Source organism: Hylaeus anthracinus, unplaced genomic scaffold (genome assembly GCF_026225885.1).
Source record: "Hylaeus anthracinus isolate JK02 unplaced genomic scaffold, UHH_iyHylAnth1.0_haploid 3, whole genome shotgun sequence".
Classification (NCBI taxonomy): domain Eukaryota; kingdom Metazoa; phylum Arthropoda; class Insecta; order Hymenoptera; family Colletidae; genus Hylaeus; species Hylaeus anthracinus.
The window spans coordinates 4,047,160-4,071,443 of NW_026535284.1; the positions used below are offsets into that span (position 1 = coordinate 4,047,160).

General features: G+C 36.4%; 1 protein-coding gene across 5 annotated transcripts in view; it reads left to right on the forward strand.

Annotated features, from left to right (window-relative positions):
• The window catches only part of LOC128894391 (E3 ubiquitin-protein ligase Rnf220-like), a 160,637-nt gene that overhangs the window by 5,664 nt on the left and 130,689 nt on the right, over positions 1-24,284 (forward strand). For all 5 annotated transcript variants that reach the window (XM_054156091.1, XM_054156092.1, XM_054156094.1 and 2 more), the window contains one exon: positions 5,823-6,363. In XM_054156091.1, the coding sequence (XP_054012066.1) occupies positions 5,823-6,363 (541 nt within the window). The remainder of the gene's footprint in view (positions 1-5,822; positions 6,364-24,284) is intronic.

A 24,284-nucleotide genomic window follows, 5' to 3' on the forward strand; every position in this document is an offset into this window, starting at 1 on the left:
CAATAGCAATCTTTGGGAAGTAAAGTAAGTACCACGTGTATGTTATTACGTTAACTTGAACGAATTCTAATCGTCATTTTATTTGAGGTAAATTTCTGTGGACTTTAGAGAGCACGATACATTAATTATGAATTTTACCAACGAATTTCGGTTCCACTTGGAATCCTCGTCAGAAATTGTACGATGAAATCTTTTTTTCTCTGCTTCTCATCGTGCAATTGCTGTTGAGAGTAGAAACGTTGAATCGTCAATAAATGTCTCTTGCTCTGCAAAGTTAAATAAAATTCGTAATAGCGCAGTCAACGTTATATTAATTTTATACAAAATATTTCTACATTTCTCCTGTTTGATGGAATTATAGACACTAGTGCTGAACTATGTTGATTGTTTCTACTTGGTAGGTACAAAGAAGTTAGGAAAATATTTACTGAATCTTTTAGAGCAGAAATTAATCATTCGAGGAGGAACATGATAGTAATAAAGTTATGAGTAGTTTCAACTGCTTTTTTTATGAAAGTGGCAACAAGATATTTCGGATCGTGTAGGTTTGAACAGAATGATAGGGTAGAGGTCGTGAAATACTTTGCTGGTCTGACGAATATTTAAAATTGAACGGGATTTTAGACGTAATTTTATTCATTTCGTTTTACTGTCACGCGTTTGTTTTTTTATGCTGTTCTGATAAAATACGCATTGTCCGAGTGACAATTAATGTATTAAAAGCATATCAGTACATTTTATTATGACAACTAATAGCAATCCGTGTAAAATGAAAGTAATCCTCGAAAAAGAGGATATAGATGTTTGTCTCGAACTATTCGTAATAACGTTCATGTTCGTACCGATTAAAAATGAAATGTATTTTCTAAGAACAAAATCCATTCGTTAAGACCCAAACCCGAAAAGTAAAACTGAATAATATAATTTTGATGTTGCTAAAAACTAAGAGAATTTCGTTGGGTTACGACAAAATCTGCACGCGTTTTTGTGCGATGCGCACTTGCAAGCTAGAAGGAGAGGACTCGAAAATATTGTAAATATGTATAAGCACGGTCATCGATCTGCCCATGGGCCGTCGGCGCCAAAAAATGCCATACTCGTGGCAATCGGTTGTAATTAAGATAATAATGAATACCTAATAAATCACTGATTGAACGGAGGAACAAATACGATGGCTGGGAAACGAGAACCTCATTTCCTCGTATAAAAGTATAATAAACTAATCGCGCCCCACTAATTCCCGTATAACTCATTGGCTACGTCATTATCGATTCCATGAAATGTTTATTTGGAAATTCGGGAACCCTTCGGTGTAGCATTTCTGGCTCGATTTTTTCCGTATTCCACCCAAAACTGCGATACAACGAATGTATAAAAAACACTGTTACCTTCGGTACAGTTACGGTACGGGAGTACCTTAAAATGTCGATCGCCATGTCGTTCATAAATGAGATTACAATAAGACCGATTACAACATTTTCGAAAGCCAAACATATCTAAAAATAGTCTAAAATGTTTGAAACTAATACGAAAAACACAGAGAAAAAGATAAAGATTAATCAAATGCAGTATTTGGGTGTGAAATTAATGCACACAATAAAAAAGTAAATTATTTTTTTTTATGTTAGAAGCTACATTTTTCATTTAATAATATATCGACGCGGTATTTTTATACCCGGAATTTTGACCGTTACAAACTTTCATAAAAATCGTTGTTGTAAACTATGCGTTCTGGAACAGTTATTTCGGCATTATAATTGGAAAAAATTCATCAAATAAATAAATGGTCATATGTCACGATACCAGGAACGTAAAAAAGGTTAATTATTTTTTTTACAATTTTGTTAGAAGTTATATTTGTTACTTAAAAGTATACCGGATTGGGATTTTTGTACGCGACAATTTCGACTGTTGCGAACTTTTATAAAAATTGTTCTTCTGATATGTGTATGTTCTGGAACAGTTATTTCACAATTATAATCGAAAAACATTCATCGAATAAATAAGAGGTGTCGTATCGTGTCTGTAGTATAAGTTTACTTATTTCAAATGGAAGCTAACTAAATATTAAATATAAACAACACAATCTTTTTGACACAGATAATGAAAAATGTGTAAATTGTTATTCTTAGAAGAGAATTTTCATTTCTAATTTTAATAAATTTTATCCGAACCAAAATTCGAATTTCCAAGGACTTTTATTAATCTGGTTTTATCGATACTTACAGTACGAATACATTGTTCCAAAAGTTTGATTTAAACTGTACAAATGGTACCAATTGTGGAATATTACGTAATTCTTTTGACTTCTGAAGAATTAAAATACGCAATTCTTATATCGTTATTATAATACTTGACATTTAATATCGTCCCTCTTCTTTAAATCTCATAACAGACTAAAACACAATTCCATACACATTATAAGAGAAATACAGAAGAGAGTATCGTATCCATTTTTCTGTGCAGACATGCTTGATTAAATCATTATTCGAATCGTGGTTGGAAACTTTATAATAAAGTCATAATACTTGCAAATTTTGAAATAGGTATTATGCCAGGAAATATATTATACAAAAGAGTATTTTCTACTTTTCATTTCGCAATATACTTTGCGAACGTTGAAATTCTAAAATAGTATAAATACATGAAAATGTTATGACCGGAGAGTACAGTTACACGAGCTGAAATATCGATCTGATAATGCGTACCTAAGCATTGTTCAAATATTAGTACATACTCTATTTTCGACCAGTAATAAGTAGGAACGTTTCCATTCCTGTTTAAAATACAGCGATACTTTTGTAAACAAATATCCGCGTTAACATGGGGAGTGAATATTGTATTATGGATTTTCAGACGTAGTTGAACACTATTCCGATGTTTGTCGACGATAAACACTTAATATCGATACAGTTATAAAAATGAATATTTAGCGATTTAACAGCGATCTGTTAACAGTTTCTATTTGCCGTTTGAAATTGTAACGGGCTGCAGACAAAGGGTAATCAATATTGAATCACAATTAATTAAATACGGATGTTACAACACGTTTATTGTAATATCGTCGCATTCGGTAAATTTGACTATTTCTAGAGAAAATGATCTAGTATTAAAATCAATCGATATGAAGAGGAGTGATTATTTTGATTCTTTTCGAGCTCCTTTAGTACTGGCTGGTGTGAAATAAACAAATGTAGTAGTAGATCTTTAGACTTTTTATTTTTATAGACATCATAGAAAATTAAAAAAAAATAGCATTTTTCGTAACGCCCAGCTGAAATAAATCTTTCGACAAGCTTTATAAGATATACCTATTTCAAAGTATACGTACTAAGTATTCGTCTACTTGACTTTGGATGGTTCACGTTACATACTTTTTCAGTTTAACGCGTTCAAAAGCTGGTTTATTTCTTCGCGAATCAGAGTAGTTGCACACCTGAATACGTAATATCTACGAAATCAGGTGTTTTAGTCTGTTATAAGATTTACAGAAAATGTTCGAAATTACAGATCACGTATTACAATAACTTACGGTACGAGAGTTTATACACAAATAATTGCACAAAGTATGCAAACACATAAATATGTTATTTGCTGTTACAAATGATTTTCCATTTGACAATTTTCACATTACGTACTAAACAAAGCTAATGTATTCGTATAAATTAAAATTTCATTTTAAACTTACTCTATTAGGTATATAACCAGATATTTCATTCGCAGTATGCGGGTATTCCTACGCATTTCAGCATATTGAAATAGCGTATAATACGAAAGCAATATGGCATTATACTGTTAATAACGCGAAACCACTGTGTTATAATAATCCGTCAAAACGTGAAGCTTTCCACTGTCGGTTGTATCATTCTATTCCCAATGATTGACGAGTCTATTAAGCTGGCATAGTGAATGCCTCCATGAAAATCAACGAGTTCTGTTTTGTAACGATTGTAATAACGAAATATCAGGCTGCGGTAAATGTCATCCTTTCGGCCGTAATGGATAGCGGTAACATTGAAATCTTTGATACGTTTAATACATATTGTATCGTGTAAACTACAAAAGAGGAACCAAACGATTTTATCTATAAATTTACCGTTTATCGTTTACAATGCGACTTAATCGGTTATCGTTGATATACCTGCACAATTGTAGATACAGGTATAATTTATTCCACTTTTATTTACCATCCTTTTACTGTTTCTGTTTTTCATGCAAACAAGTGTAAAGTAGCGTGAACACATATAGAAAACGTCACGCAATCGAGATGGGTTTCATCTTGAATTGTCGTAACAGATAGAATAATAATTGTACAGGGAATACTTAAGTGGTATGGTAACCTTTGTTTCTCTATGACTTCAATTATTACATCAAAGAAGTATTAGGATACAGAGATTAGATAGATTTGTAACGATTAATCTTCATATCATCGATGAACAGGTGAACTGTTTTATAAATATTACGAGGAGAGGATAATTTGCATTCGTGCAAAGCGTTTAAATTATTTTATGGATCATAAGGAAAACGATAAGTAAATGAATTGCTATTAATCTGTAGTAAATACAGATCAAAATTAAAAAAAAGGTATACTTTTATTTAAGACATAAAACGATTAGTTTACAAACCTTCAATAGAAATGAGGAAAAGGGTGTCTTCATGAAGATACTTCGAACATAACAAACATCTCGTGTTGCACCGTTATTAATACAAAATAATTGTGCTCATCACCGGTAATTGAGATAGACAGTAATTTTGAAATCCCTATTAGCTGCCCGCAGAAATCACGTGATGCACAATTGGATGGTTAATGATAGTAAACCGATCAGAATTTTATTTTAATGTGCTTACAGTTCGTTAAAGTTAAATGATAGGCAAATAGAATTACTGTAATTTAAGTATCACGGTATCAATGGAAAATGAATCTAAATAGCGACAAATATCGAAGTATGTAATAGGCATTTTCAAAATGATCGATCGTTGAAATCGTGTCGAGGCAAAAAACTTCATGCAAAACGATAAACGCAATGTTTTGACCATTCTCGAAGGCGTTAATTCCCTTAAATCGTTTTCTACTGTTTGCGGTCACGAAGGTGCGAGCATCTCGAATTACAACTGGAAAGGATGGGTCTTGAATTCTGTCGGGGTTGATTCTTTTTGTAGCTAACAAGGGCAATGACTTCTCTTAACCAGAATATAACGTTTCGAAAGTCTAGATTCGGTCCTCTTCGCGACTAGATACGTTAAGCTGAAGATTCGTGGAATAAAACGAACACTAACGATAAGAAACTTTTTCATAAGATGTCTCGAAAAAGTTTAAAGTTTTCCAAATTTCGCAAGGAAGCTCCTCCTTACTACAGAAAAAAACTATGCGAATCGGCTTCTTACCGATACCGAATTCATCTGTCATGATTAGACCGCGGATCTAAAATGCGGAAAATAAAATCTTTGTAAACGTACCTACAAAAACTGAACCTACACAGGAATTTATTTTACTCTGCAATTATTATAATATGAACTTTACTTTCAATATTTTTTATATTATTGGCTACTGTGTCCATTCTATATTTTCTAGCACGTTCAGATTTTCTATAAATGCATAAAAATCCGCAGTCTAGTGATTCATTTGTTTCATGCGCTTTCATTTTGGCCCCCGAAACCCTTGTAAGCTCTTAAAAGAGTTTTAGGGAAAAATAGTGTACAGGGTTAAAAAAACCGCGCTGGAATGACCAGGCCAGCAACGATCCGAGTTTGGTTTACCAACGATTGCATCCATCCGCTACACTAACCTCCCCAAGACTAATCTGTGACATCCTGTTGCTCAGGTGACCGACTCGAAGGATCTTCAAGTGCCGTTCAGCACCGCAGCATCTCTCGGCTACGGCCTCCATCACATGCTCCACTTACCGCCACAATTCTTGCACCCTCTGGATCACCGTTTACCATTTGGAGGGTTCAGGCCCCTCGGGCCATCGGCGTTCGCTCCACCGAGCAAGTGCCTAAAAGTAGAAACCGGAAACGGGCCGGTGACCAGCTCCGGATTGCCGAGCATTGGCTCCCTCTCGAGTATATCGAACATGTTCTCGCCGTCGTCGCTGTCCTCCGCCGGTGGCAGCGCCGTGGTTTCCGTTTCTGGAGCGGGCTCCGGTATCGGGGGCGTCGGAGGAGGTGCGAGCACTGCGACAGGCCAAGAAATCGCGCCACAGAGTCCAGCTGGCTCCACGAGCAGATCGCCAACCGGCCCCGGAACCGGATCGATCACCAATCGCGGCACCACCCCCGAAGAAGAAGATCGCGACGCCAACGCTACGCCTGGCTCCGAGAACACCGAGCGCTCCACGCCCGAAGAAGGAAGACCATATCGACGTGAGTTTCACATTTATCGCTTCTTGTTCCTTTAATCCTCGGTTTAACGATCTATCTTGCCGCGAAATGTCGACAGTCTGTATTCGATATCGAGGTACATATGAGGTCTCTTGTTTACAAGGGTTGTTTACAGTTGTGATATCGGTTCTGGTTCTTAACACTTTATCTACCGGGCTATTTAGAAACAGTCTTTAATTCAATAAAGAATTTTCTACAGTATCATATGCCAATCTAGGTTGACAGTAATTCCTCCATATCGTAACTAGTACATTGAAAGCCAAGTCTGTTTCCAAAAACTGAACATTGTAAGTAGACAACCATCAACACAGTAAACAAATTCGAAAAGTACTGAAGTACTGAAATTAAAAAGCCTATAAATAGGCTCCCGGTAAATAAAGTGTTAAAATAGTTGCGAGAACCGATATGACGTTATAACAGTTGTAGATGAACAAGGTTCTATCCTATATCGGGTTTCAAACTGTTTCTTTGTGTATAGTTTCTGTAATTCGCAAAAAATCGATTGTTTCGAATATTTGGATTACTTGGGTACTAATATTAAATCTGTTGCATTATTGCACTGTTGATCTAATATCGATAACCAATTAATACAAAGATTTGTATGATCGATATATTCTTAGAAGCATAGCCTCGAAATTTTTAAAGCCATAACTTCTGCAATATATTTTCGCATCTCGTGACTGTTTCAATCAGAACCCTTATATAATAATTTGAAACAGTTACGTTTTGAATCTTTTCAACCTCTTTGATTGTATCTGACACTTTAAAACAGGAACGAGTAAATACTAATTAAGAATAGTATTTTTTAGAAAGGTAGGACTACATGTCTATATGAATATTAAAACGTAGTATACAGCGGATGTAGAAAGTATTCATACACCGATGATTTTTCAAAAAAACTATGTGAAATTGGAATTTATTAACTTCCTTTTTATAAACAATGATATTTTATATATTCTTGGAAATCTCTAGAATGGATACAGTACAAAAAAAAAACAGTTATTTATGCGAAATTAACAAGAAAAAACACAAATCGGTAGAAATATAGAAGCAATAAGTATTCGTACAACTGTTTAATTTTTAAAACTTCACACAAAAAAAAACGAAATTTACATTAATGTATAAATAATTAATACTTCGTGGGATTTCCTTTTGATTTTGTAATTACTGCTACTCTTTTAGGCATTAAATTACCTAAATGTTGATGTTATTCGGAGTGGGGTCTTCTTCCATTTCTCTGTTAGAGCCATTTTTAAAATTACTTTACTGGAAATTCCATGTTTTCTAATTCGTACAAAGCAATAAACTGATGTGTTTATGTTACAAACTCTATTGTAAATGGTTCGTCGTAGGAATCGTACAAATACTTTGTTGTTATATAAATTGTTGTTTGGATATTCTATATCTATTCTGGAGATTTCTAAGAATATGTAGTATATCATTGATTATAAAAAAAGAATTTAAGAAACCACAATTTCACAGAAAAGTTTTTTGGGAAATTGATCGGTGTACGAATACATTCTACACCCACTGTATGTATATGTATATAAAGTTAAATCAGATAGTACACGTCAAATGGAAGAAAAAGTTCTGATAAACATGAGTTGGAAACGAATATTTTCGGTATTATTAAACTGACGGATTACATACTTTACTATTTATTCCGTTGACATTAACAGAAGTAAACGCTACCATAAACTTCCACTTATTCCATTTGTTTTCATCGTAATAATGACGGTCACGATTCCACTTCAAACATTTACGATTGATCGTAACATAATGTTATCGAGAAATCTGTTTTTTTTTATGAGTTTAACTTCGAAATCGATTTCTATAAGTGCGACGAATATGGCTAGTAAGCCAACCAGAGGTCCCAGATTAGGTGTGAGAATGCCATTGGTCCCGCATGATGCTGAATCTCGGAAAATGTCCCGCATGGCGATGAATCCTGAAAAATGTCCCGCATTCGTACAAACTGTTCTACTCGAATTTTCATCGAATCGCTTAAGCTCCCGTAAATTAACGACTCGTTGATGACCGTCATGTACTATTTCAAGGTGTAACGAGAATATCGAAATGGTTCGATACGTCCATGAAATGTAAATATCTTGAAGACTACATAATTGGAATGGAACATTACCGAAGGTCATTGAATTTTTATTTTTATCGTTCCTTTATGGTGTTCTTTTTATAACACATCACAATACAACATAACTCAACATACTACAACACTACGTAACAACGTAAGGTACGTACCAATAGTTAAACGTTCCACTTAGAAAAACCTTGACGACGATGAAACGTTAAGAAAAAATGACCTCGATCAAAATATCGTTGCACATATTTGTTCTTTCGAACATCCATAAGTAACGCAGGTATTTGGATAGTCCACTTTGTATACAAAAGACCAGCTGAAACATATATAGGAATTTGCAGCGGAGGAACCGCGGAGATTTGTGTGCTTAATCTACCTAAGTCGTTTATTTGAATTCTCAGGGTCGTAGCAGCTGTGCTGTGTCTGAAGGCTAGCGCAGGGTTCGTTTCCATACGTTTGCTTATTTTTCGGTACAGTCTTAATTACCGAAAGATAGAGCCATTCATTTTTCTCGGCTACGATTTCGCGGCGACCGTTTTTTTCGGCCCTCTTGCTCGAGCTTAATGTTCCTCGAGCATTTTTCATTCTCGTCCCTTCTCTCTTTCACCCGTAAAGAATCGTCCTTTCGTCGACTAGCAGCTCGCTTTGCGAATTCCCTCTGTTAAAATCGAAAAAAGATCACGCGGTGGTTGAGATTCGTGTACCTTTCTCTCTCTTTCTCTCTTTTTCTCTTTCCGTCGTTGCGCCGTGGCTAATTTTCATTTGGTCGCAAGACGAGAAACAAAAAAAAGAACAGCTGGAAAAAGGTCGAAGGTGTGCAACCTTGGCGTCAAACTGCCTTTCAGTTTTATTTTTCGAATGCTCAACGCCGGGATAACGATGTCCTTTGACTCTGACAAACACTACGCAGCCGTGTCGTTAATTAGTCGATACTCACTTTGTGGCGGTCGTGTGCGTTCCAGAGGGATCTCGCGTTGCGTAAAATTGCGTACGGGTAGTCTCGAATCGGAAATTCGCCTGGATCTTTGTTATGTTAACTTTCTTTACCTTCGTGTTTTCTAGTTTGTCTGTGACTTATCAGTTTCTGTATGTTTATACTGATGCATATTTTGGAAGAAATAACCGAATAGATAATAAATAATAAATTAGTACTTTTTATTTTAGTTATTTTCTATAAATTATGTTATATACGTTTTGTTAGATTTATCTTGTACAATCCGGTACTTACTAAACTAAATTAAACTTACTTATTTCCAGTATTTACTCAATTTTCCTCAGGGGCTGTAGCTATGCTTGATTAGTATTTGCAGCTACAGTACGGGTCTAGCAAGCTCGAGGTATCCGAGCTAAAGGGGAAGGGTGTTCGTCTTAATATCAATGGTGTCATAGATTAAAGCTTAAATAGAGTTCTCGCATTCTTATAATCGACATAGAAACAAACATCCACGGTACAGTAATTATAGAAGTTGACCTACGAATTTTTGTTCGCAACTTATCTATTTCAACTGCTAGTTCCATATTAATACATTCGATACATTCTTTTACTCCGTATTAATCTCTTATAACTTACATGACAAAAACTCCATTAAAGCGTAACTATTAGGGGGACCGAAAAGTAATTTCTCAATCGTTTTACGAGGATCCGAATACTCCATCGCCTTCAGGATATCATCATCTACATTTTGATTAATTTTCGGTCACCCTAATATTTCAATTTCTATGTTCGCACGGAGTTGCCAGTTGTCTACGACTGAATTCAACGTGCAAAATTACATAAAACAGATGCACAAATTCGATAGGACCTCGACTACTTGCTTAATTCGAAATATAAAATGATTTATAAATGAAACGTCGGAATCGCGGAATTCGTAATTATGCGACGGCATAGTATCGAAATGAGACTACTGCGCGCAGTGTATAAGATTTATGTCATGGAAATTAATTGCGCGATCGGCGTATAGAGTTGAAGAATTTGTAGGGAAAATCGTGAAATAATCAGCGAATAATTTGATTTAGTATACGGCTGCGAAACGTTTCTGCGTATTTTAAACTCAGCGACCCGCCAACGCTTTTTGGTTGGTGCGTCGGGAATGGGGGTTGCGATGTATCAATTCAATACCTACGCATGAAATATGTTCATTATCACGATTGACAGGGATTACTGGTAAATAATCATTTGCTGCTTGATTCGGGAAATTACACTATCGTTGTTTGATTTAGACAGCGCTGAAAAAATTTATCATGGATATTTGCATTGTACGAAATAGCGTCCAGCTGTTTGTACGTACGTAAACTAATTGGATAGAGTGACTACTCGATTCGTACTTATTTTAAATTATGCGAAGATTGTGTGAAATTTGTATTCAAATATTTTGAATCAATTTTTCATGCATGCCTTCGATTTGTTAACGTTAATGCTGTCGTGTTATTGTTCGAATCAGATATTGACTTGATATTGACAGATTTATATCTTCAGAAAGAAATTGTTTAAATCACCATCGAATAGTTGCATCGCTAAAACAGCTCTCTTTGAAAGCTAAATTAACGTTTCTGCTCGTTTTGGTAGAGTTGTTTCAGTTCAAATTATACAAAAATAGTGGTCGTAATGAAAAAAAGCAATAAAAAAAGAAACAAATCAATGTGAAAATACAATTAAAATTCAACTAGTCGAATATCGAATAAACATCGAATATCGACAATTTTATGTGGTACGAACTACATGTACTATATCCAATCAGCTGATCACGTGCTCACGCATACACGCACGCCCACGCGCATAGACATAAACAAATTTTAACTGCTCAAAGTCAACAATTACGAGCATAAATAGCTACATGTTATTAAGAATTATTTGCGACAGGCTTCTACCAGTTGAAAAACTGCAAAAGCCCAGAAAAATAATAAAATCTACTTGTTAGACTCGGAAAATTAATTAAATGCCCGTCACATACTACTTTTTATTTAGCAACGAATACGACCTCCTCAATTTATTCTAACCCAGAGAAAGCTACCCATGACATCCATTATCTTCCCCGAAACTATCTTTTATCATACTTAATATTTTCTGGACCACCGTAATAGTAGCCTTCGAACAAACTAAGCACTCCCGTCGAAGTTACAGGAGATCGCTCGTGTAGCGAGCAATGTGCATTTTTGCATCAAAATCAAATCGATTATATTGTAATCGCAAAACAGAGAGAAGAGGGAAAAAGTGATAGGGTCGGGGATAGAGATACGGGAACGGAAATGCAGATATTTGTCAGGAAATTGATAACTCGAATAAACTCGTTGCAAAACGTTCAAACAGTCTACCAAACGGAACGATTTCACCTCTCCTTCCAGCGCGTCGGGAAACCAAACTACATCTGTTGGCTCGGCGAATGCACGTTGCATGCGCATACCAGCCAGCCTCGGTTATGGGCATTATGACGATTCGGTATAAAGTTTACGCGTCACTGCCATATATTATTCAGAGAACTGATTATACACGAATTTTACAGTTATTTGTGTGCTTCGCTAATTTTGTCGCGCAATTTTTGCTGAAATCCAGAATTCCACTGATTGCCCGTGCACATCGATTATATCTTTAGAATTATAACTTTAGTGTCTCCGATTAATATCGTAAGGTAGCGTCGGTACGGGGTTACTTTCTTTATTAAAAAAAAGGAAGAATTTTTTAGAGCTTCGAGTATACCAAATTAAAGGAGTCGTAAGGATTAATTGACGTTTTGTTCAAGTTTTATTTCATCATTGCAGAACTCCTTGAAGAATTTCTTCTACCTTAATTCGTCTGTATCTTTTTATTAAATGATTGTTATTAATATTTTGAAGTATTTGGCTTTAGTAACGTGCTCTGAAAATCGAATAGAGAAATTTCTGAAAATGATGGGAATATAACGGTTTGAGTGTTTAAGAAGATATATATATATATCTTATATATCGGTCCTATCGAATACTTATTGCTATATATATATATAATCTATATATACATTAAAATTGAATAACGTCGAATTTGGTAATATAAATAAATTTCTTGGCAAGTAATTTCTTTATATTATCATTCGTATATTTATTTTCAATTGTATACTGTACGAAGCTGAATGATGTATCCAAAACTTTAATCATATTTCGACCCGACGCATATTGTCGCGAGTGCACCGTTGCACCATTATAGGGTACAATAGTAGATACGCACGGGTGAGTAATTTTCGGGTTTGTTATTGAGTCTGTATGAAGTTATTTGGTAAATAATAGCGTGACATTGAAGCAACGTTTGTTCAGCGTCGGCCGTCCACCTGATACTTGGAGTATTTTGCGTTCCTCGTGCAAAATTTGCAACGTCAAACTCACACAATGTCTGTCGATATTTATACAATTTCTCATTGGCAAGGTGGTACATCAGGTTTAACACCGACGTACGCGGCGTTTCGTTAACGATCGACGATATTAGCGGATGATTTAGTGACAGTTGCCTAAAATTCATTCGCATTAAAGAATGATTGACGTGTTTTTGGCGTTTATAGGATTTTACTGTAAAATACGATTTCGTCGTGGTGAAACTGGCATGCTCCGGCGTATCAAAATAATCTACTTCGAATCTCGGTGTATTTTAAGAAAAAAACTTGAAATAATATTTTCCTTTTTGCCGTTTACCGTGTACAGTCTTCTTATGCGGTAAATTTTAATACAAGCGCGAAAGTAGTGAAACTTTGTATTCTTTTAAATTGATTTTCAATATTTTCTTTCTTGTACTTGCACCTTGAAACGTTTACTCAAATTTCTATATTGCTGAAAATACCACATTTTAAACCAACTTTTACCACACATTTTAAATAAACTTTTGAGAGTTTCGATTTCCCGATTATAAGTACACAGGAGTTAATCGTTGATTCGTCTTGCTTCTACGATCTCATTGAATAATTAAACACTTTGAACTCTGATGTTACAGGAATAGCGAAAGTGGAACAGTTGTATTTCTAATTTCTTTTTATATTATTTTTCAATACTCAATGCTGCTTTCAACCAAATTTTTCAATTGATCAAAGTCTTATGTGTCCGGTTAGATTAAATGTCTTAGAAAGTTGATTTTTTTGTTTTCGTACGTGGAATCGAAAGCCTTTGGATACGTATTCGTTTTATTTACCCTGTGATTGTACTATGTACACAGACATTAAAGACTACGCGAATGGGCAATTCATTTATACATATGCGCGCACTGTTGCCGTGATTGTGATTACCCGTTTACGCGATGCACACGGCGTACTTTGCACTTTTTGGTGCGAAAATGCAGTTTATAGTCGATTATTCGTATGTGTGACTCATACGTATCGGTTCGAAAAAAAGCGAGTGACCAACGAAAGTCTGTATTTTATTTTATTCTTCTGTTATTACATATTAATTTTCATTTTATTGTTTCGCGCTGCTATCGATGGACGTGATATGAATTAATCGGGCAATATTCGGCGGAATTTTAAATTGGAAGTATTAAATTTTATAATATTTTCGTGACTCGCAAATGGAATTTGTTAATGCGAAAATTTAAAAACGATTTGCTTCTCGGTGACAAATATCGTTCTGTTTTATAGATTAGGCGTAGCAATTAACTCCACTTAAAACTGTTCTACGACAATTTTAATTCAATTAGTACTATTACAATTATCAGACGTCTTATAAATGTGATATCAGTATAGAATGGTTAAGTATTCTCTAATAATGGAAATGGCATTTCTGAAAATACTGAATAATTCTGTGAATGAAATTCTGTTAACTTGAACGGAGTTCGATCGATTTTATCGAACTAAAAATATTTATTGACATTCACGCTTATCGAAATTCGGATGAATTAGTTTCGACATTTCTTTCGAGAGCGGTGTAAGTATTTACTTGAAATCGTTTTCGTGGCACGTTTACGGGACTCCTAATGACCTTCTCACGCAACCACCGTAAAATAGAGAAATCATTGTAAAAGGTCCGAACGACGTGCGCCTTTCCGGCCATTTCTCGAGGTAAGGGAGGAGAGTGGAAAAATTTGATTACCAAATAATTCGTAGAACGTGCTAGTAAATCGCGGCATGGCTCGCTGTTCGTTCTCAGAATACAAATGAGGGTAAATGCTCCTACGCGCGAAGCGTTAATGAAACCGACGAACAACCGGACAAAACGCTGCGCGACCTTTCTTGGCGGGTAAAATGTTTGAATATGTATGCGAAGGGAAGCCGTACGAATTTTCGAAATTTCTCCCTGGTTGCATTTAGGAAGCGTTTTGTTCACTGTTTTTCGAACGCGTTCTGTAAAATATAATAGAAGATTTCGGGACGATTTTTTGCGGGTAAACGTTCAATACGCAAACATAAGCATCCAAATTGGTAGCGACAGTCAACAATTTTTTCAAATCTTATTTAACAAGAGTGTATTATTTTTTAGTATATTAGTTAAGTGAATGAACCTTTTCAAAAATTGATTACGTAGATGAATTCGTCGTTTAAAATTAAATTTTCAGATTTAAATATTTTTTTTTTTTTCACACTTACTATGGCGTTATTTACTTCGAGGTACTAGGCTAATTAGGATTTTTTATTTTCAACTTTGACAGGCGTTGCCATTTCTTTGGTATGAACGAGTGTTGTAAGAACTACTTAAGCTTCCGTTAAAAATGTTGTAATATTTGTAGGATTGTAGAAATTATTTCTTAGAAATCGTTGTAATATTTGTAGAATTGTAAAAATTATTTCTTAGAAATCATCGAAATTTATCAAAGTCGCGTTTCGGTCGCAGACATTTCTGAAAATTTGTAATCGCGGGGTGGAAAGCGCGCCGCTGCACAGAATCCGAGGGGAAAACGAGGGCTGAGCGAGGGTGGTTGATGACGGGATCGCCGTGTCTCTGACCTATATTACCGTTCAAATTTTTAATTGCATTTTTTCAATCGTCAAAGAGAGACAAGGGGTGCCTTATGGGCCAAACCAATCCCATACTCGACCGGTGTCCTCTTATTCGTTTGTATTCCATGAAAGAGCATAACATCGAATGGCGACATTGCAGACCGTACTGCCAGTTACCAATCACTCTTGCGGAACAATAAAGCAAAACCGTGGAAAAAAATTCCCGTCAAAAGTATCGCGTTTCATACGCGCCTAACGTATGTTCACAGTGTATGATATCAAATATAACTGTCGCGCGAAAAGAAAATTAAAAGTTAAACGTCACTCCGCGAGAAATAATTCTCTCGAATCTGTTACGAGATATAGCTACATCTCGCAATTTTCTTTGGGAAAACGTCTACGAAGTTCGATCTAGTGAGACGATTTAGAAAGTTATCGAAACTTGTGAAATATTTGCAGAGTATCGTACCGAGAAGTATGGCTATTATCCGAAGTAACTTTTCTGTCAAGTATTCTTTGGGATTTTTCTTCTTTAAATCCATAAGGAATTTTTGTATAAAGTATTGCACACGTATTTATTCATATTTCGAGTATATAAGGAATTTATTTTTAATGGAAATGATGAAAATTGGACGTGATACGATATGAATACTAATACCGTGGTCAAGATTGAAAGAAACTAACTTCCCTTATTTTTCTAATTTTGTGCATATATATATGCATATAAAGCAAAATATTGAATGTTTCGCGGCGGATTATCTGCTCTCGTCACATTGTGGTTGGACAGCAGGCGGTGGAATGCCGGTCATTTGTAACTCAATAATTCTACTTCGTTTGAATCCGGTAATCTATACTGCGGCTCGTTATTCACGCATCGTAATGAGTTTCGCGTTACGTGCATTTTCTCGTTGCGGACAGCTGGAAAGTTCCTCGTAATGAGTCGTCGATACTCTGCCATAGGTATTTGCGGTAATGGTAATAGAGAAAACGTACCCAGTGATTTTTTTAGAAAAATGGGATGTTTGACGTTAATTTTTATATCTAACTTGTTCCTCTTTGCATACTATTGAAACTTCGTGTCTAATAGCACATGAGGTTGGTTGTATGATTTTCAATCGCGTTCCAAAGGTAATTTCGTGTCGGTACTACCAAGGATAGTTATTTTAAGCAGCTGTTTCCTAAGTGACGCGAAAAAGAAATTGCTCGATCATATCAGCGAACATGCGTTAATAACAATAATAAAATAAAGAAATGATGACTCATTGTTGGTGTTAAATTAGCTATTTTTAAATTATCTTCAAAACAAACGTAACTAGAGTTATCGTAGAAAATTATTAGATAGAACGTTATTAAAGATAATAAAAATAGGTTTCGTTACATACTACTGTATTAAATAACTTCTTTTATATCGTTATAATTTTTACTGTATACATTCTTTAAACAAATTTGATCTTTGATTTGGATATCTCTTTAGTTAATTACATATTTACTAAATATTTAATATTCGCGGAATTTCGTCGTGAAACATGCAGTTTATATTTCTCTTCTGGTCTAAAATGCAGTTCGCAATTGAATATTTGGGCGCGTAATTCACGTGTATTTGCACGGAAAGAGCATTGAAATAATTAGCGTTTCGCCATTTTGTTATTATGTATTCATTTTCACGTCATCATGACGCATTAAAAAGCTGAATGCAGATGTATTTCATCTAATTTAACAGTGCAAAGTAATTTAGAAGGAATATATTTCGCTTAAGGAGAAAATGGCTTTCAGGATAAAAGTGATCGTACTGTAAATTTACAAAAGCAGAGTATATTATTTTTAGGTGATAGTGTATGAGATTTACAAACTTTCAACAGATTATTAACATTCTCCGAATTACTATAAAATACCAGGAGTATACGTTTTATATATAGTATAGGAGAGTTTAAAGAAAAAATATAAGTAAAAAGCTCATCATTACACGATAAAACCGAATTGTTTAAAGTTGTTCCATAAATAAATTTAGTAGTTTAATACAATAATTTTTATTAGTCTCATATTAATTTTGATTAGATCTTAATAAATATACATACAGATATACATTAGTATGGTACTCATTTCGAAGAATAGAATTTCTCTTTGTTTGTTAAGCCATGTATTCGGAAAGATATCGACCTTTGCTAAAATCTCGAGTTTAAATATACAACTTGTCGTGAAAATTGACTACCATTTTGCAATAAAAATATATTTATGTTAATACATGATTTAGACGAATGAATTTTTCTAAAAATTAATTATATTCCTGATAATCTAAATCTAATCTCACTTTACACGTTTGCACTTTACACTATGCACTTTTGTACTTTTGTACTTTCGTACTTTACACTTTACACTTTTGCACTGTACACTACACTTTTGCACTTTACACTTTACACTTTACACTTTTTATATCTAAAGAACTTATTACAAGTTCGCAGCCATTAGCTCTCGGTATTATTCGCGACGAAGGATTATTCGTCACGAATAATACTGATTACCAGGTCTCACCACGTGGAGGTTGCTGCGACTGGAGACCCGGAGATAGAAGGAATCAAACTTCCTTCGATCTCCCTCTACATAGAGTATACACACGTAGACGCATACTCTACATAGAGTCAACGAGCTTAATATTAAGTACGAAACCGTGGAAATCAGAGAAAACTAAGTCCCTTTGATTTCCAAAGTCCAAGTCTGACTCTGCCAAATAATTATTTGGACTAAGAGGAGTGAAGCTAAATCGCGACACGACACGACCATGAAACTGGACTTACTGAATCAGTCCCGTTTCCTCTTGATGGATCTGGACTCGAGAGGAAGACGACCGACGCCTCCGAACCAGTCCTCCACACCCTGCACCCATCTGGGAGCCACGACGGACCCGACTTGTACTCGTCTCACTGCGCTTTAGACTTACTGCACTGCGCCGGGAGCCTGGACTATACCAGACGGGATACAGGGAGTAGAGAACCGATCCGGAGGAGCCGATTGTCTTCCTCTCGAATACAGATTCACCAGGAGGACGGCAACCGACCTTTCTGTCCAGTTACACAGTTGGTCACTTCACTTATCACATGAAGTAATAGTGACCGAAGCGAAGAACGAAGTTGCGAGTCCAATATGGACTTACGAACAAACAAAAGAATTGAACAAATGATTAATAATTGTTTGGTAGAGGACAGACACTCGTACACGCATGCCTTAAAACTAACCAAACCGAACTAACCTACCTACAAGCAATACCAAGCTACGATAACTAAGGGAAACTACGCAAGGAAAAATAGGAGGGACGCGAGACGCGGACGCGCGATCGCGTGATCCATACCGACCGAAGGATCGTCGAAGAGTGAGATCGCGCCCTTCGTATACCTGTGTCGAGGGTCGCGGTTCACTATCGAAGAAGAGTAAGGCAAGAGCAAACAACAACCGCGTGGCTGTTGATTCGAAGGCTCGTTGGATCCACCGAAAAAAGAATTCGTGAAACATCAAAATTACAGAAAATTTACATTCTCGGACATTGTTGAAATAATTATTGTTAATAATTAATTTAACTATTCTCAGAAATTAATATTTAGTTGGTGCAATCAATAGATATTAGAATATTGACAAATTTCTCTCGATTAATGTCTTGAATGAATACTTATTCTGAACCGTTGTTGTTATTAATGTTTAATCGAACACTGAATGATGCTGTGTATATCACAAATGTTTAATTATGTCGGAGGTATTAAGTTTTAATTGTTCCAATCAATAGATATTAAAACATAGAAAAAATATCTTATTCTCATCTTTTCGTGTTCGGAAGTATTACTTTCTCGAAAAACATTGGTATAATAATCTAAAACTTTAAAATGGATTAAATATGAACATCTCCGAATGAATCGAATATTTCCAATGCATTTAGTAACATTCAGTCTTCGGTGAAATATTAATAAGAATCATGGTTTAGAATAAGTATTCATAGAACACAGTAATCGTGAGAAATTTTTCTATATCGTTATATCTGTTAGCTGGAATAACTAAAAATTAATTTTTGATAATAGTTACATTAATTATTAACAATATTTGTTCAAGCAATGACCGAGAATATGACTTAGATGCTTTTTCTAAAAATATTCAAAATCATTACTAATCAATAAGTAACTAACTCGTGATTTCAGTCAGCAACCAATTACGTTTCTTTTGAGTAGCTTCGTGTGCGAACGGCCTAATAGTTTCCGAGATATTGGACCACATAAGTTTTGTCCCGCTGGATCACTGAAATATCACACTGTGTGTCGGTCGGAACCTACCCTCAAAGCAGAAGTGGCTTATAATATTAACAAAATTGTATATGGCATCGTTTGTTAGCGCAGCAGTCACGGCGTCATATGTGTTGGCGATCGGCAATATAATAAAACATTTTGTCGAGATCTCGACGAGATTTTAAAATAATCTTGATCTCGACCAAATCTCGGCATGCTAAATCTCGATATCGATCTCAAATGTTACAAGTAATCTCGATCTCGAACCGCATTTTGAAATCGAGACGAGATCGAGATTCATCTCGTCTCGTGCGCATCACTAGACCCCGTTAGGGGCTGGAGCTATGCTTGACTGCAACTACTACATCCCGAAGTACTCGAGCTATAGAGGGGCACAGTGTGCCCCAAAGAACTATTGACATCCCTAATGGAGATATCACAGAAAGAAAAGAAATATGCAGACAAATGCAAAGTAATAAAAAGTAAGAATTTCATGAATGTAAAGAATGATAAACAGGATTATCCAATCCACACGATATGGGAGAGAGGGAGTGGCGCGTTCTAATGCTGGAGGTGTACAGTCTAAAGCCTAAAAAGACTTCGTGCCCTCATAATGAATAAACAAACAAACGAAGGTTCACGACCCGAAGATATTTGCTCACTTCTCGAGATTCGAGTTACCAAGGTTCGACTCTACCTATTTCTCTCGTATTCATCAAATTCGTACTGTTCACTATTCGTCAACATTTTCCCGATGATTCCAGGCTTACCCAAGCGTTCCTGCGAAAATAGTATTTCTCGTTTCATCTCCGGCGAAGTTATGTCGTCGCTATCGTCTATTTTTACTAGGTATAAAGGAAGGAAGAGAGAAAGAAGGGAGGCAGCGAAGAAAGACGTTCGATTTATTACACAGGAGCAGGTGTAGCTGCAACTGCGGCGACGTCGAGTACGCTCCTCCCGTTGCACGGTATACATAGTCAGTTTCTGAGTGGAAGAAGAAGTAGGAGAGTCGGAGGTAGCTCAGCATTGGTGGCGCCGCTGCATGCGGTAAAACAACTGAGACCCGGTGTCCTCCTCCTCTCAACTGCAGCCAACTAGGCGGAGCTCTATATACGAGCTGCATGTACATTGGATAAAGAGTACTCCGCCTGGATCCTTGCGCAATGGAAAGGGCTCAGTCTCTATCTAGGTGCGGGTACTTCTTGTCACGGTTACCTACACTCGCGTAGCCTGCAGCTTGCCTCGATCCTGCGCGGAAAGCTTTCTCGACGGTAGCTCCTTGGTTTCGTTTACCGGTGCTGCTCCGATCGATCAGATGTCTTTTTCCAGACGAAAGGATCCTAGGAACCGGTTTTTTTTTCTTCTTTTTTTTGTATTCAGTCCATACCGATTCGTCGCCACGCATCAGTTTATGGATAGATACTTTATCGAACGTATGCTGTGTTCGCATACGTCAGGCCAAATCGGTCGAATGACGTATGGACGGAATTGCGATTTTCGATTAAGAGTAACGATTTCATAAGTACACTTTTTCAGGACCGCATGGGACGCAAGCGATCATTTCTTTTTTTTTTTGTTTAAATCCTTTCGAACCTGAGGATACTGGTACCATAGGAACGGTAGACAGAGACGTTGACTGAAATTCACCGACAATAATATTGACCACGATTTATATTCTCTGAGTGGACAATAACACGCCTAATAGTAGATACATTTTCTAATTAAATGCTTCTTATGCTCCCAAAAAATGAAGATCTTTAATATCGCAGCTTGAGGCACGATTATTTATTTGAGAATTTTTGAAATTTCTCAAAATTGGCGTCGATTGCCAAGCTAATACTCGTGAAAATCTCTGCGTGGTTAAAATTTTCTTTCGAGACTATTGGCAAGTGTGTAACATAGCATTTGTCACTGTACTCGTTTTTCTAACCTGGCCATGCTCACAGATCCTTCTCAGATTTATTTTCTTCGGTAGCATTACTTCAGAATTAATTTTGTTATTTCCTCAGTAAAAACCTCTGTCACCCATATATGGGCGACGTGGCGATCAACGTGATATTGGTGTCACTGGAATTCTGGTCTGCGAGGTCTGTCGGTCATTTCCATGGGACTCCATTCAATGTATGTTCTATTTGGCTGAAAAAATCTGAAATTCGTCGAATCAGTTTCGCACAATAACGAATAAGTATTTGTTTACTTATTATTAGTTATTATTGAAATACGTTTGTCCATTCACGTTATTCATTGAAGACTTGATTTAACTGGGAATGTATCGACTGCTCTATTCACCTCGACACAGAAAATTTCATTGATAGACAGCCAAACTTTTGGAGCGTATACTTCAAATAAATAACATAAAATTCAAATTAAAATAAAATAATACTTTTAACTGGGGTTTTCAAGTTTTTTGTAGTTATTTGTGTTATTTATTTCGTCTTGCACGTGGCTTCGTCACCTTGCTAATAACGCCGTTCCCGGCTCGTCCCGAGCCACACGTATCGATAAAACAAAAGCAGTTCGAAACAAAACTATAACAGTCCAAAACTCGACGCTTTTGAACGCCGCTGCTACACATCGCCAAAATCGTGAAACATATTAATTACGAATAAGGGCCTGAACAGTTCTTATCTGAATCGCTAGATCGATGAATTAGATCGGTAAGAAACGACAATCTTTTGAGAATCGAACAATAATACATGGTGTTTCTGAAGTTACATGTGCAAAAACATCCGCGGTCTAACTATGACATATTGCGAGGCAAGGTACGATGATTCGAGATTTACTCTAATTCCTCCTATCATAACTAAATCGTTTCGTTCCTATCGTTTGCTATATTCTATCTAAATTCTATTTAGAAAAATGAATCCGTTCCAGGCCCGTGTCCGTTCAAGTTTCTCCATTCTCACAGTAAATACGATACGCCCCTGCGGTTCGAGTATTTATTTCTGAAACATCCTGTTTACTCGCAAATGAGAAGGGAAAATGATTGTAGCGTGTTTCCTACCGCTGTAGAATAGTGTTGTTCGCTAGTGCGGGTCTACAAATAATCATCTTTCTCGTAGCTTTCCGACCAAACGTGATACTCCTTCCGCTCGTCCTCGTTATTCGCGGTAATGTCCGCGCTCAGTTAGACGTGGCGGCGTCGGCGGATAAGGAAATCGTGTATATCCTTCTTGTTTGCCCGCCCCCTTACTTGGAAACTGTATTTCTGGCTCGTTGCAGCGGAGTTTGCAAGTGGAGATGGTACGCGCATACAGAGAAGCCTGCAAGCGCCATGGCAATCTCTACTGGCTCTGGTGTAGCTCGAGCTTCTCCCACCCAGTCGTACTCCTACGCGTGCTCCTACTCGTTCTGCTCGTCTTGGAGCGTCGCGACGCGGCTCCTCCGCTCACTTAACGATCTCCTACGTTTCGCCGGGGATAGAAATAGATGCTCCGCCTCCTAGACGAGTTCTCTTGGCGACGTCGAAGGTGGAGGAGACGCGGAAGAGAGCGAGAGAGAGAAATATCCACTTCTACGTGGGTGGATCTGGAGGCACGAACCTCTTTGCGAGGATCTGGGCGTGGTGAGGGAGGAGTTCTCTTTTATCGCGTATGCGGACACCTTTATATTCGCTATCAAACCGAACGTCTGTACACGGGTCTCAACGTCATCGTGCCACCGGCTTACAATTATCCTGCTTCTATGCATCGATGGCTGCGTTCACGCGCGAGTCTCCACGCTTGGAATAGATCGACTGCAATTTCTCGCGCGTTGCAAGCGACTCCTGAAACGATAGTTGCCTCTCACAGAAAAGTCGTTACCTATGAAATGAGCTTCTTGTCCAGTTTCTTACCGAACGATATGTCGCTTGTAACGTAAACGTGTTAACGGTGATATTCCGTTCATGCGAATGATTTCGCGTTACTTTTCGAGGGGGTGCACGCAAATATTAGACGTAGTAAATAATTCTGTACCTTTGTATTCGGTCATTTATAAATAGTTTCAGTGGAAATCGATGAACACGATTGATTTTGGAGCGGTATTAATTGGAAAAACATCATCGAGAAAATCACCTGATACGCTTTCATAGCTACTTCAGATTTTAAAATGTCTTTCTTTTCGTTGTAAAACAGTATTTGAATGATTATAAAATTGTATCTTTCCATTAATATGTGATAGTAATTATAACTTCGTTGGTATAACTGTTATAGAGAATTCAAATTAGTAGGTGTTTCATTATACATACATTTCTGCATTGATTCTATAACGGCACTGTATTAGTCCTATTTCTGTTAGATTTCGATTTTACAGGAAACGGAACAGCTTGATATTTTGGTGTACGTATGTGTATGGTATTTGTGTGATCAGTGTATTGCACGACGTATATGCGTTTTGTAGTGTGCGGTGGCATGTGTATTATATACGTATATGGTGTACAAATGAATCACCTAAGATTTGTACTTAAAATTATTAATTAAGATTCTTAAAATAACTCTGCTGCTTTTAATGATACGAAGATATGTCACCAGAAGAAATGTTTGATTTGGTGTGGAACATACTATAATAGACAAAAAGATTATCCGAAGGTCACATTTTACAATATTTCAGTCATTTAGTCATCAGTAATACTGTAGTTGATAAAAAAACAAATTTAAACATCTATAGTACGTGGAAGTTCGAAAG